At 43.0% G+C, this 14,228-nt stretch overlaps 1 protein-coding gene across 3 annotated transcripts in view; it reads left to right on the top strand.

Moving 5' to 3' along the window:
- DOCK2 (dedicator of cytokinesis 2) overlaps window positions 1-14,228 on the top strand; it is a 433,847-nt gene that overhangs the window by 334,379 nt on the left and 85,240 nt on the right. For all 3 annotated transcript variants that reach the window (XM_050794630.1, XM_050794631.1, XM_050794629.1), the window contains exons 28-30: window positions 272-370; window positions 3,040-3,134; window positions 13,815-13,893. In XM_050794630.1, coding sequence (XP_050650587.1) covers window positions 272-370; window positions 3,040-3,134; window positions 13,815-13,893 — 273 coding nt within the window. The remainder of the gene's footprint in view (window positions 1-271; window positions 371-3,039; window positions 3,135-13,814; window positions 13,894-14,228) is intronic.

Genomic DNA, 14,228 nt, shown 5'->3' with positions numbered 1-14,228 from the left:
TTGTCATAAAATGAAACTGTCTCCATGATTTTGATATAGGCTGAATTTCCTGACACAAGTACAGTGCTCTTTCCCCAGTGTGCGAACAGCAGGAGAGGTAATGGATCAGGTGTTATGTTTATGTTTGGCACTCCTATTATAGTCCCAGGCATATAATAGTACTCAGTAAATACTTTTTTGAGGAATGAGCCATAAGGAGACATTTTCTCACAGGGAAGTTTTCCATGGTCCTCTCTCAACTATTTGTGGTATTTTTCTTCATTTCTTGCAGAGTCACTTTGTGGCATGTATGACAGCCATCTTAAACCAGATGGGTGACCAGCACTACTCCTTCTACATTGAGACCTTCCAGACCAGCTCTGAACTTGTGGTGAGTCTGTAGGATGCTGGGGGCGAGGAAGAACTCTTTCATCTCTGGAACATGCCTTCTGTCCCTGTCAGAGAGACCTGAATGTCTACCACATAATCTAGATATGACTTAACCAATATGTACTAATGAATCACAGACATTTCAGGGTTTAAGAGCGTGAGTGTTAGAGTCATATAGTCTTAGGTTTGCATCTAGGATTTGTCACTTGCTAACTCTGTGACCATGGGCAGGTGAATCTCTTTTATTTGTAAAGTGGGAATAATATAATTTATGTCATACGGCTAAGAATGGGTTGCATGAGAAGACAATAGCTCTCATGTAGTAAATGCTCAGTAAAATAGAGCTCTTATTAAAATCACAAATGCCTAGAGGAAGTTGGCCTCTGGGCCCCCTTCTTCTAGCCTCTCAGGAGGCATTTGCTGCAAGACCATCTGCCCGTGGCCTCTGGCTTCTATCTCTGAAGCTGATGACTTCATTAACATAGAGCCCAGCCCAGGCTATTCCTGCCCCAAGGGTGGAGCAGAGCACCCTTTGCCCTCAGTGTGGCCACCTTTCTCACTGTCTTGTCGCTACCAGGTTCAGGAGTCCCACTGCTTGAGGTCACTCTCAACTCTCCCTAGAGAGACCGGGGCACCAAAATGGGATCAACCTCAGAGAGAGGCTCATAAAAAAAAGAAAAGGAATCATTAGAAAGTCAATGCCCTACCCCTTCATCCATTCAGTAGTGAGATGTTCTCTCCATTGGAGCAAGACTGGCAAGAAATGGAACCTTTCTCTCAACCTCCAATTTCCCTATAGCTTAAGACATGGAAATAGAAAAACTGGACTCCTAATTTTTGATCCTCTATGGAAGGAAAGGTCTCTGGGGGAAGAAGGTAAGAAATGGAATTCTTATTGATTGAACATACACATTTTCTTACATAACCTTCACAAAAGTATGACATGGGAATTAGGAGTCACATTTCACAAGTCTACAATCTGCTTGCTCAAGGTCCCATAGCTAGTATGTGGCGGAGGTAAGGTCTGGACATTGACTGTAACCCTTATACCACGCTATCTCTTCTCATTAAGAAGCCACTCTTCCCATCTATGAGCCAGGGACCTTCTTCATTTCCATAGGAAGGGGATGTGCCTGTGATGAGAGCCACACTTCCCCACGTGACATCAATTATGAATAATATAATACTCACCATCATCATCATCACGTCATGAGAATTTGTAAGAGACCAGGCTCTGTACTAAGCATCTGATTGGCAGTATACACTTAAGCTTCACAGTCACCCTTTGAAGTAGATATTATCCCCATTCTGCTGATGTAGAAACAAGGACTTAAAGTATTGAGGTAGTTTTCCCTAGCAACAAAGATTCCTGGAAAAGAATAAATGCCATTTCCAGAATTTTGCAACTTAGCTTAAAGCAGTGATTTTCAAATTATGTTCCTCCTATCCTCACTATGCTTTACCATAAACGTGCACACACGCATGCATGCACACAAACACACCTGCACACACACACACACACAATTCCACCAGAGCTGTTCTACCTTTATATATTTTATATATTGGGCTCCAGGTAAGACTTTCTTTGAACAAAGAATTCTGCTGTTAAAATAATTTGAAAACCACCAACTTAAGGAAACAACTCTGGACGAATTTCCTGTAGATTTTGAATTTTACCTAAAGCACACTGGTGGTATGACTTCACTACCTCCAGCTCAAAAGGGTCTCAGTGCCAGTGATTCTGGTCTTAGCTATCTGGATTTGTCCTTATTTATTTTTTATTTTTTGAGACAGAGTCTCGCTCTGTCACCAGGCTGCAGCACAGTGGTGCGATCTTGGCTCACTGCAACCTCTGCCCCTCAGGTTCAAGTGATTCTCCTGCCACAGCCTCCCGAGTAGCTGTGATTACAGTGTGCACCACCACGCTCAGCTAATTTTTGTATTTTTAGTAGAGACAGGGTTTCACCATGTTGGCCAGGATGGTCTCAATCTCTTGACCTCAGGATCCACCCTTCTCGGCCTCCCAAAGTGCTGGGATTACAGGTGTGAGCCACCGTGCCCGGCCTCCGGATTTGTCTTTAATTTGTGTTCTCCAAAGATGAAGAAAAAGTTTGGCTCACTGCAAAATCTAGGGAGGGTGCTGAAGTCCACTTTGAACCTCTTCAAAGGAGAGGAAGAGTTCCTGTCATTGTGTCTCATCCAGTCTGCTTGTGTGTGTGTGTGTGTGTGTGTGTGTGTGAGAGAGAGAGACATATGAATTGGCTGTATTTACAGCACTGCTAATTAGATTCATTTTAATAAGAGTTTATTTGCTCAATGACCTGAGATGCTTTCATACAGTGAGATTATTTCCTTCTCAAATACATATTTGGGAAAATGATTATAAAATTGCTACATCAATGGTACATTTACTTCTTTATTCCCAAATATGAAATTAATAGTGCTTTATTTTGAGAGCATTTTCACATCCCATATTCATCTTCCACTGATATTTGGGAAACGGCATTCCAGCATTCAATCTTTAAGCTTCCATTTAATGTAGTTAATGAAAGGCTGTGTCCTTTCCCTTTTCCTCCCTCCAAAATATAATAAAGAAAAAATTTAAAGAGCCGACAAGCTCTGAGTTCCTGTAAAACAGAATGACATGTGTGCTGTGCTTCATTGTTTCAGGACTTCTTGATGGAGACGTTCATCATGTTCAAGGACCTCATTGGAAAGAACGTGTACCCTGGAGACTGGATGGCCATGAGCATGGTTCAAAACAGGTGAGCTGCTACCTGCTTCTATAAAGCTACCTTACCCAGCCCTCGCTTCAAAGATCACTTATTTCGAGTTAAAGTAGGGACAATTTCTCCCTGCTGAAAAGAAATTAAAGTGTTAAGGCATCCTTTCTATCTTTAAACCCAGGAAAAGACTCCTCACCAATCTTGAAGCTACTCAAAAAGTCCTCGCCACCTTCTCCATTTTTCAAATCCCTGTTAGAATATCATACTTCATCTCTGAAGTCTTTCCTAAACTCTTGGGACAGGAGATCTTAGAAAAGCATTTTAAAATATATTATTTTAATTTTTTAAAAATAATAAAATATATTCTGTGGCATGATAAAATAAGTTTAGGAAGCATTAATTAAATGGCTTTGAATAGATTTCCATGCTGCAGGACTTCTCCGAGCTTTTAATATGATAATGTGATTTTTTTCTAAGAAGAGGATTTAGGATACAGCATTCCATGTGCCCATCCATTTGCACATAGGATGTGCATTTGCTGTGTCTATGTGTATATCTATAATACCTGTTAACACTCCTAGACTATCAGTGTAACCCAAGTATAACTTAGATGTCCTATGGCACATCAAGAGATAAAAGTAATTCTAATCAGTTTCAGTCTTTGCTGCTAGATCTCTTATATCATTTCACCAAAGTAAAATCCAAATTATAACATTCATTAATATTTTCTAATATTCCCTTGGGCTTATTTCTAATATTCCTTGGATTTTCCCAAGCCTCTCTCAGAACCTGATTCCCAAATCCTGTCCGTCAATTCCTTTAAAACAGCATCTTCTTGGCTCTTCTCTTTTCTGTCTCCCTGCTTTCCTTTGGCTTCTTTTATTTGTTTTAGACTCTTTCATGGAAAGTCCTTCATATTATACTGGTGTCTAGTTTTATCTCCCTTTACCTATTGCCCTTGTTTTATATCAAAAAAACAAGCATTGGGCTGGCAAAGATAGAAATATCTCTAGAGGGCAGAATAAGGGGAGAAGTTAAAAAGACAAAATCAGAATTTTCTGAAGTGAAAGGGAAAGAGGAAAGACTAACTCAAACTTGCCCAAGTAAAAAGAGAATGTATTAGCACAGATAACTGAAAGAACCCTGAGGTGTGGCTTCAGGCATGGACGTATCTAGGTGCTCAAAGAGCAATGAAGAGAATCTGTGTATGTGTCTCTCTCTGCTTTTTCTATTTACCTTATTCTCAGGCAGATGCTGTCTTCATAGTGGGGAAAATGGACTCTAGAAGTTGCAGATATATTCCTTGTTGTATTTTCAATGACGATAGAATGAAAAGACTTCTTTTTCTCTAGGTACAGAAAAAATTCTGAGGCCAGTCTTCAAAGGTCTGGCCTGGGCTACATGCCCATCCATAGACCTCTGCGGCCAGCCGAATGAAATGTACTGTTAAATCGGGCTTGGATTTCATGACCCACCTTTGGAACTAGGGGTGGGTGGTGTGGTCAGTTCTACCAAAACCACAAAGTCAGGGGATAAGGAAGGAAGCAGGGAGAGTAGTTCTTCAAAGGAAAGTCTAGAAGTTGTTACTAGAAAGAGGACTAAATGATGGGTAGCTGAATGCACAGATATCCAGCCTTGATCCAGGGTCTTGGGACTAGAGCCCTGGCCAGGCAACTTCTCCTTCTGAGATGTCTAATGGTCCTTCTGGAAGAAACATATGCTGGGCCCCGTGGGAGTGCTTTGAAGGAATATCTCCTCCTGAAATCCCAGCTTGATTCAAACTTTAGCCATTTTTGGGACAGGCCCCCAGAAATGATACAATAATCCTTGTTTCTTTATACCTAGAAAATTAGAATGTAATCTCCTAAGGGACTTAATAAATTGGAAATCTCTCCTAAATAGAAATAATAGATTTGTATCTCTTAAGGGTCAGCCAGGTACTTATTTTTTTTTTACATTAAAGAAAAAAGTCAGACTCCGGAACACAGCCTGGGCTTCAGACTCTTTAATTCTGCCACTTTCTCTTTCGTGGGAAGTCTTTTAACCTCTTGGAGTATCAGTTTCCTAGTCTGTAAAATGGGGATAATGGTAGTTTCTATTTCATGAAAATTGCGTTGTGTGTATAAGGATAGAATGAGTTACTCCTTAGCACAGTGCCAGTATCAAGGAAAAACTCAATAATAATAGCGTTGATATCACTAGGTGATGACAACAAACTTAGCCTTGGACTAAAGAAGCATGTGTTAATGTCAACCAGAAAAGATTACTTTTTTCTCCTTGCAGACACATAGCTTAGTTCGAAGATTTTCTTCATCTTCTAGCCAAAATGATCTCTTATATTTATAGAACACATGAAATGTTCTCACTATTTTTGCATTTTGTATGATATTATAATAGCTAACATTTATTAGGTACCTAGATCCATCACTGTTGCAAAGGCTTCACATGTATTAGTTCATTTAATCCTCCCAATAACTTTACAATGTAGAACAACTGTAATTCACGTATTATATAAGAGGAAGCTGAGGTGCAGAATAGATAAGTAACATACTTCCTGTTGCATTGCTGAAAAGAAACAGAAGCCATTTCATTGAAGCCAATGCTCTTAATCTCTCTATTATTATTATTGTTTTATTTATTTATTTATTTTTGAGACAGAGTTTCGCTCCTGTTGCCCAGGCTGGAGTGCAATGGCGTGATCTCGGCTCACTGCAACCTCCACCTCCCAGGTTCAAGAGATTCTCCTGCCTCAGCCTTCCGAGTAGCTGGGATTACAGGCATGCGCCACCACACCCGGCTAATTTTGTATTTTTAGTAGAGAAGGGGTTTCTCCATGTTGGTCAGGCTGGTCTTGAACTCCCAAATTCAGGTGATCTGCCTGCCTCGGCCTCCCAAAGTAATCTCCATATTATTAAGTGCATTTTGCCCAGAGAGGTGAAACAACTCTCCAAGATCATGCCACTAGTAAACAATTTCAACCCAATTTAGATAAACAGAACATGTACCATGACTTATCCCAGACCAGTATTCCCCAGAATACCATTTTCTTTTCTCCAAAAAGATGCAACTTATTCATGTGGTCAGGGCCAGCTTCACTTGTCAGTGTGTCTGGACATTCCAACTAACTTTTCTTCCTTCCTTCTATGATCCGCATCTTATTATATTTGGCCTGTTTTTATAATTTTTCTATTATCACATATGATTTCTGTATTATGTATGCATTAGTCATCTATTATTTACTTATCTGTTTGTTGGAAAAGGGAATGGGGTTTTCTAGATTTTAATGTCTCCCCAGCTGTGTACTGTTTGTGTATGCAGACATAGTGACACATCTCCTGCAAGAAATACTTCCTGTTACAGCGTTTTTCTTTTTGGTAAGCTGCAACACTGAGTAAGATCTGATTTACATGATGTCGTTAATTTTTAAATGATCGAGTTCTTTATAATGTTGTAAATGAACAAGATTATGCCTGGAAACCTCTTTTACCTCTCTTCCATCTGCACCTCACTCTAGAAATCCAACATTTTAAGGAGGCTTAGGATTTATACACATCCCTAAAGTTACCCTAAATGCAGTCAACCACCAAATATTTATTGAATTTCATGGGCATCCAAGGTTCTAGGCAATGGACAGGCCAATTTAAGCTATGATCCCAGAAGGCAGAGGGCTTCTGGTCTAGCCGGGGAAACAGTAAATATTCCCATGGAAATGTAAGCTGCAGTTGCTGTCATGAATTCGGAGCCCAGAGAGAGACCAGAAGCAGAACAGGGCAGTTAGGACTTATGGTTGCCTGGGTTCAAATTCCATCTGAGCAAGTTCCTTCACCACTCTGGACTCCGTTTTCCTCACTGTAAAATGTGGCTAATAATGATACCACAAAGGATATTTGTGGGAACTAAAATGAAATAATATGTAGAAAGTAGTTAGAATAGTGTTTGACACACAGCAAGCGCTTCATAAATGTTAGTTAATTTTGCTTTCTATTTCTATTTCTATGGTCTGGATATATCCAAACTACTTCACTGAAGCACAAATCTGGGCTGGGTCTTGTCTACCTTTTCATATGGTGGTTCCATCAGTGTGCTGTTGAATCACTGACACCCATTTTCCCTTCATCCTACTACCTTAATTTGTAGTGATCATTCATTTTTGGGGTCCCCACCTCCTCCAATCCATGTAATCCAGAAAGAAAGAACCCTCTTTCTTTCTTTTTTTTTTTTTTTTTTTTTTTTTTTTTTTTGAGGCAGAATCTCACTCTGTCACCCAGGCTGGAGTGCAATGGCACAATCTCAGCTCACTGCAACCTCCACCTCCTGGATTCCGGTGATTCTCCTGCTTCAGCCCCCTCAGTAGCTGGGATTACAGGTGCACGCCACCATGCCTGGCTAATTTTTATATTTTTAACAGAGACAGGGTTTTGCCACATTGGCCAGGCTAGTCTCGAACTCCTGACCTCAGGTGACTCACCGCCTCAGCCTCCCAAAGTGCTGGGATTACAGACATGAGCCGCCGTGCCCAGCTTACCTCTTCATGGTTTCCTTAATCAGCAAAAAACACCTAATCCTGACGTCCAGCTGGCTGCAGGATCCCGATCCCGGGAGCCTGCTGCATCCCTAACTGGAATCCCGAATTATGCAGAAAATGTTTGCGGGCACTTGGGGTGAACTGTGTCTTGTCACTGAGCTGGAATATGCTGATTCATTCTAACCTTTTGGTCCATGGAGCATTTTGTGTGTTGTAAAGGGGGCACTTAAAGGCTCTGTGGGAGAATGGATATCCCAGTGGCTCAAGAGGAGGGATGTCTATGTCGTCCAGCCAATGCTTTCATCTTTAGTTCTGACCAGTAGAATCAACTACATCCCATGAATAACAGGGGATTGGGATTTGGATGAATAACAGGGAATTGGAATTTGGAGAGGCCCTTTCTCTCCCTTGGTGAATCTCACCAGATAGGGCATGTCTGCCTCCTCTCCCCTCTTTTATTCACATGATACTGCCTGTGGGCATGGGTCCATGCTGTGTTGTCACATGGGAGTATCACCAGCCTCGTATCCTCCTGCCCTAGAACTTCGAGGCAGTGGGCAGTTGAGGATAACTCTAACAATAACAGCTGACATGTACTGAGAACATCTATGTGCAGGCACTGGGCCCCTGCTTCCTGTACTGCATCTCATTTAGTCTTCACACATGGCTCCTTTTACAGATGGGGCAATTGAGATTCACAGAGGTCAACCACCCAGCCCACGGCTGCAGCTCAGAAGAGTGGCTGAGTGGGAAGGTGACGCTGGCTGGCTTGCAGCACCTGTAGGACTCTGTGCACCTTCCACTCCTGGGCCCAGGCCAGGGAGTAGTACATGTAGTGTGTATAGGCTTATTCTCGGCTGCCTCCTGACACCAGGATTTGTTCTGCCACATGAAGAGAAGTAGGAAGCTGGGGACTCGAGCCAGCAGGCTCTGTGAGGCCTCACACGGAACAGTTTTCAGGATAGCAAGCCTGGGTTTGGCTCCTCTTTCTGCCAGCTTCTTCCTACTCACAACAGCTGACTTATCTGTTCCCTGCTCTATTGCATATGGCTTCTGGTTCCTCATGGAATCATCTGCCCATGGCTTCTGCTCAAGGCTCAGATTGCATTCTCCCTCCTTGTGGGCTGGTTGAAAGGATGGATCTACTTGTGTCCAGGCTTGGGTATCTCCATTGCACAGTACTATACCCATAAGACTACCCATGGGCTGCTGGCCAGCCCATGCACAACTGCTTTGAGTCACGTGTTGGCCCTGGACCCAGTCAGCTGTGGGCAGGCAGCAGAATGATGTGGACGAAGTGCGAAGGGCTGCGTGCATGGCAGGCATGAGTGGAAGCATGCCAGTGCCGGAAGTTCAAGGAGCCAGCGTGTCCTTCTGGTTAATTGGAAACACTTTAGAGAAAGACAAACCTGAGTTTAGGTCTGGACTCTTCTGCTTCTTTGCTGTTTGAATGTGGGGAAATTATTTGCTCTTTCTAAGGCTCGGTTTCCTCTTATGTTAAATGGGTATAACAGTAGCTCCTACTTCAGTTTATAGAATTAAGCGAAATAACGTTTGTAGAGCTCTTAGCACAGGCCATATGAATGGTGGCAATTGATACTTCCATCATTGTTATTATTAATAAAGTGAGCTCACGGCTTGGATTGAACAGAATTACAGAGATGTCCTTGTGGACAGAACTGCCCTGTGGTTAAATACCTAGATTCTGCAGACAGTGTAACTACATGTAAATCCTGATTTTACATGTACTGCCTGGACTTTTGGGAAAGTTACCTAAACTCACGTCTCTAAAGTGGAAACCGTATCTAATTCAGAGATAGGTGAGCATTAGAAAAACAAAAGCAACAGAGGAAAGAATCCATGCAAAGCCCCTAGCGTGGAGCCTGGCAGGCAGTTGAAAACCGTGGTTGGGATTGTTCTTCCTCCTCTACAGCCACTAAGCAACACAGATGAGACACAGGAAGTGCTAGGTTGCGATTTGATAATGAACTTTGTTTTCAACAATTCAGGTTCATTGTTGACAGTAATAGAGTTGAGTGTGTTTTCATCCTGACCCACTTTACTATATGAGTGCTTAGGCTTTAAGTACAGTTATTGCTGTTGTTGTTGTTGTCGTTTTGAGACACTCTCACTCTGTCGCCCAGGCTGGAGTGCAGTGGCGTGATCTCGGCTCACTGCAACCTCCAACTCCCTGGTTCAAGCAATTCTCCTGCCTCAGTCTCCCAAGTGGCTGGGATTACAGGCACATGCACCATGCCCAGCTAATTTTTGTATTTTTGTAGCAGGACGAGCCTCAGACAAAACCTCTCAGACACCGAGTTATAGAAGGAAGGGCTTTATTCAGCTGGGAACATCGGCAAGCTACTGCCTTAAAATCCAAGTTCCCTGAGTGCACAATTTCTGTCCCTTTTAAGGGCTCACAACACTAAAGATTTCACATGAAAGGATCGTGATTGATTTAAGCAAACAAGGGGTACGTGATAGGGGTTGCATGCACCGGTGGTCAGAGAGAAACAAAACAGGGCTGGGAGTTTCACTATGTTCTTTTATACAATCTATGAATAATATCGGTTTCTAAGTTATGAGTTGATTTTTAACTACTGGGGTTAGGCCAGGCAGGCCCAGGCCTGGTTTTGGGCCTGGCACTGGGCTGCCTGTCTTTGGTTTTACTTCCTTGTTTTTTTCTTAAAACAGGTACTGAGTATAAAACAATATAAAACAATATGAGAGGGTCTCTCTCTCTCCTCATTTTTAGTAGAAACGAGGTTTCACCATGTTGGCCAGGCTGGTCTCGAACTCCTGACCTCATGATCCACCCATCTTGGCCTCCCAAAGTGCTGGGATTATAGGCGTGAGCCACTGTGCCCGGCCTATTACTGTTTTTAAAAAAATAAGAAAAATGAGAAGAAAAATGCCTTATTTTTCCAAACCCAAGCATGGGCACCCAGAGTGAAGTGATATTGTGATTTCCAGTGTGTGGCTATGAAAGGCTCTAGAGAAAGGGAGGAACTTTGATTTACCTGCTACTAATCTCCGTCATCAGCACGGGGCAAATCGGTTTGTGGTCATTAGACTGGCCTTTGAGGCTGGAGACAAGTTGAAGCTGACAACCAAAATAATGACTGTTCCTGGAATGACTGATAGCATTGTTGCTGCTGAGAGTGTGTGAAAGCCCTCACTTTGGTATTGTATTCGAGGTTCTGAGATGTTTACATATAATGTGACAGCCACTCAATGCATTTCCATCTGGGGGATCAGATAACTCATCTTTAAGGAGAGAATACAAAATACGATGTTGTTTCAAAGCCGTATTGGTGAATAACAGACTAACAAAACCACAGAAATCTCCCTTTGTGACAGCCTGATGGGGTGGCAGATTTTGTGGGATTTTTATTTCTGTTTTTGTATGGTGCTGCCTGCCTCAAAACTGGCTGCTAACTGAGCCCTGTCCTCTGTCTGCCCTGTTGTCTGGCTCTTGCCTTTAGAAGAATAAAGCAGTCCAGAGGGGGCTGAAGCCACCTCAGCTAGCGACCCTGTGAAAAAGGTTCCATTACTGCTATTTCACAAGGGAGGAGACTGAAACTTCAGGGGTTATATTAACATGCTCCAAATCCACACCGCTGGGGAGTAACAAAGCCAGAAGTCACACCCATTTGTGTGTGTGTGTGTGTGTGTGTGTGTCCAAATCCTGTGATCCCAGTGCTAGGATGCACTGCCTTCTGTGTTCAACAGTCATGAAAGTATCTTAGTGAACACCTGGCCCTGCAGTGCCTGATGTAGCAAATGCTGCAGATCCTCCACCCACCATCTCTTGAACCACCCAAAATCCACCGGCAGCTTCGGTGGACATTTCCCATGCACCCTGAGGCTTGCTTTCTTCTTTCTTTCCCTGGGCTTTGTCTGGCTACAGAGTGCTCAGCTCACCTACAGGACAGGCCAGAAGTGACAGGGACTTCCTGCCCATTGGAGCAACTTTCAACCAGTGAGGGGGCTGATGCTAAGGCATAAATAGCCCAGCCTTTTTGTTCCCTGGGGGGGGACACTTCTTATATGCATATGTGTTCTGTAAAGTCCAGGTGTCGGATATGAGAGAAAGACATAGTCAAGGACGTTACCAAAATTGTTTCCTTTTTCTCCCCCGACTCTGAGCAATTGGAAGAATAGAATTGTCCTTAACTTAGATGGGAAGACTACAGAAAGAAGTATTTCAGGGTGGGTGTGGGGAGGGCAAGTGGTCGGAGTTTAGTTTTTGACATGTAAGTTTGAGATGCCTATATGTTATTCAAGTATGGGTATAGATCAGAGAGCTGGAGTGCAAGCTGGTGTGTAGGGGGGAGGCCAGGGATGGAGATAAAAATTTTGGAGTTAAAGTCATGTGGACTGGAGAGTATGTGAGAGCATAGAGGGAGTCTGTGATTCCCAGAAGAGTAGAATCTACTAAAGGAGAGAGATGTTACTGAGTCATACAAGTGAATCATCCTAGACCATGATGAACGTTGGGAACGGGAGTTGCGATGAGGATCCCTTCGGGTACACATGAGTGCAGCAGACCCTGCCCTGCAGAAGCTCATAGTCTGAAAGAAGAGATGCGGCTGCACGCAGACAGCTGGATATAAAGTGTGCTCATAGGAGGGGTGCCAGAAATAACCTCAGAGAATGGGGGTGGTCTCAGTCACTTAAGGCTGGTGGGATGATGGAAAACTAAATGAAGAAGGCTCTCGATCTGGACCAGGAAGGGTAATGACCATGAAGAATCCTGACTTTCAGAAATGAGAAGGTGAGGGACATTCTACACAAAGAAAGAACATAGACAGGGATTTGGGAAATACCAGAAACACAGGGTACTAGCAAGAAATAATCTTAGAAAAGAAGGTTGGGGTCCCATCATGAGGGAAGGGACTGTCCAGAGAAAGAGCTTGGACTCACCCTGTAGGCAGTGGAGAGCCATCAAGTCAGTGATTGATATGACGGAGCTGTCCTTTAGAGAAATGAGCTTTCCAGGATGAAGAGACAGGAGGCTGCAAGACCAGTCGGAAGGGCTTGGCAAGAAGGAAGGAGAGAACAACATGGACAGGAAGACACTTAAGGGGAAATGCAAATTGACAACAAGTACCAAAATTATAAACGTGCATGACATTTGACAAGTATTTTTTTTTTTTTTTTTTTTGAGACAGACTCTCACTATTGCTCAGGCTGGAGTGCAGTGTCATGATCTTAGATCACTCTGCAACCTCCACCTCCTGGGTTCAAGGGATCCTCATGCCTCAGCTTCCCAAGTAGCTGGGATTACCGGTGTGCACCACAATGCCCGGCTAATTTTTGTATTTTTAGTAGAGACAGGGTTTCACTACAATGGTCAGGCTGGTCTTGAACTCCAGACCTCAAGTGATCCACCCACCTTGGCCTCCCAAAGTGCTGAGATTACAGGTGTGAGCCACCGCACCCGGCCCATTTGACCAGTATTATTACTTGGAGGAGAACAGTGGAGAAGGGGTATATATAGCAGGTATATGATATACACAGAAGAGTGATCATTAGAGCATTGTTTATTACAGAAAAATACTGAGAAAAAAAAACCAAAAAGATCCATCAATAAGAAATGGATTAAACAAACTGTGATACATCCGTACAGTGGAATGCTCTTCAGTGATTAAAAAGGATGAGATGTATCTACATTCATTGGCATGAAAGAAGCACACAATTTATTGTTGAGTAAAAAAGACAGACTGAAACAGCATTTGTTGTTTAGCCCCATTTATCAAAATGATACCCTTAAAATATCATTTGTTTACATACATCTAGGGAGACCTTTGAAATTATGTTCATCAAAACGTGGATGACAGTTTTCGATAGGTGACAGGATGTGGTAGCATGTTGTTTATTTGTTTGTTTGGGGGTAGGGGGGTGATTTCTCTTTAGCATGGATTTTCTGCCATAAGCTTGTAATATCTTAAACATAAGACATTGCAAATTTTCAAAAATAAGTCAAACAGTTATTGAGTTCTTGCAAGGCAAACAGCCCCAGGTCTAGAGTGTGAACAGTTGTTAATCTGCATTAGCTCACCTCTCTAAATCGGTAATTTGGCCTTTGAGCCTCTCCCCAAAGAGGGTAAGGGAATTTCAGTCTGGCACAAGGACAAAGGAATGTAAGGCATCATGCTCAGATAGTCTGGTAATTTTCTGCCCTCTTCCAGGGTCTTCCTGAGAGCTATCAACAAGTTTGCAGAAACCATGAGCCAGAAGTTCCTAGAACACACGAACTTTGAGTTCCAGGTGAGTATGAGGCACCAGAGCTACCCTTGGAGCTGCCCAGGGCGTCTCTGACATCTTGGGCTGATCGCTCCATCAGACACATCCCAAAGCCTACAGAAGCTGTCCCAGTCTTTCCGGGGATTTCCACGGAGGGTTGTGGCTAGGGAGAAAATTCTCAGGCTTTCCACTAGGTCCTTGATTAAATAGTCACCAACTGATCATCATATGCAAATGTGACTGTAAAATGGATCTTATGCTAACAAGGAGACTTGCATTCATTCATTGTCAGAGTCGGTACCACCTTTTAAAAATGTATCACCTGGCCGGGCGCGGTGGCTCAAGCCTGTAATCCCAGC

Source organism: Macaca thibetana, chromosome 6, assembly GCF_024542745.1.
Source record: "Macaca thibetana thibetana isolate TM-01 chromosome 6, ASM2454274v1, whole genome shotgun sequence".
Taxonomy (NCBI): domain Eukaryota; kingdom Metazoa; phylum Chordata; class Mammalia; order Primates; family Cercopithecidae; genus Macaca; species Macaca thibetana.
The sequence above is the reverse complement of the archived record's forward strand: the minus strand, read 5'-3'. Positions and strand labels throughout refer to the sequence as shown.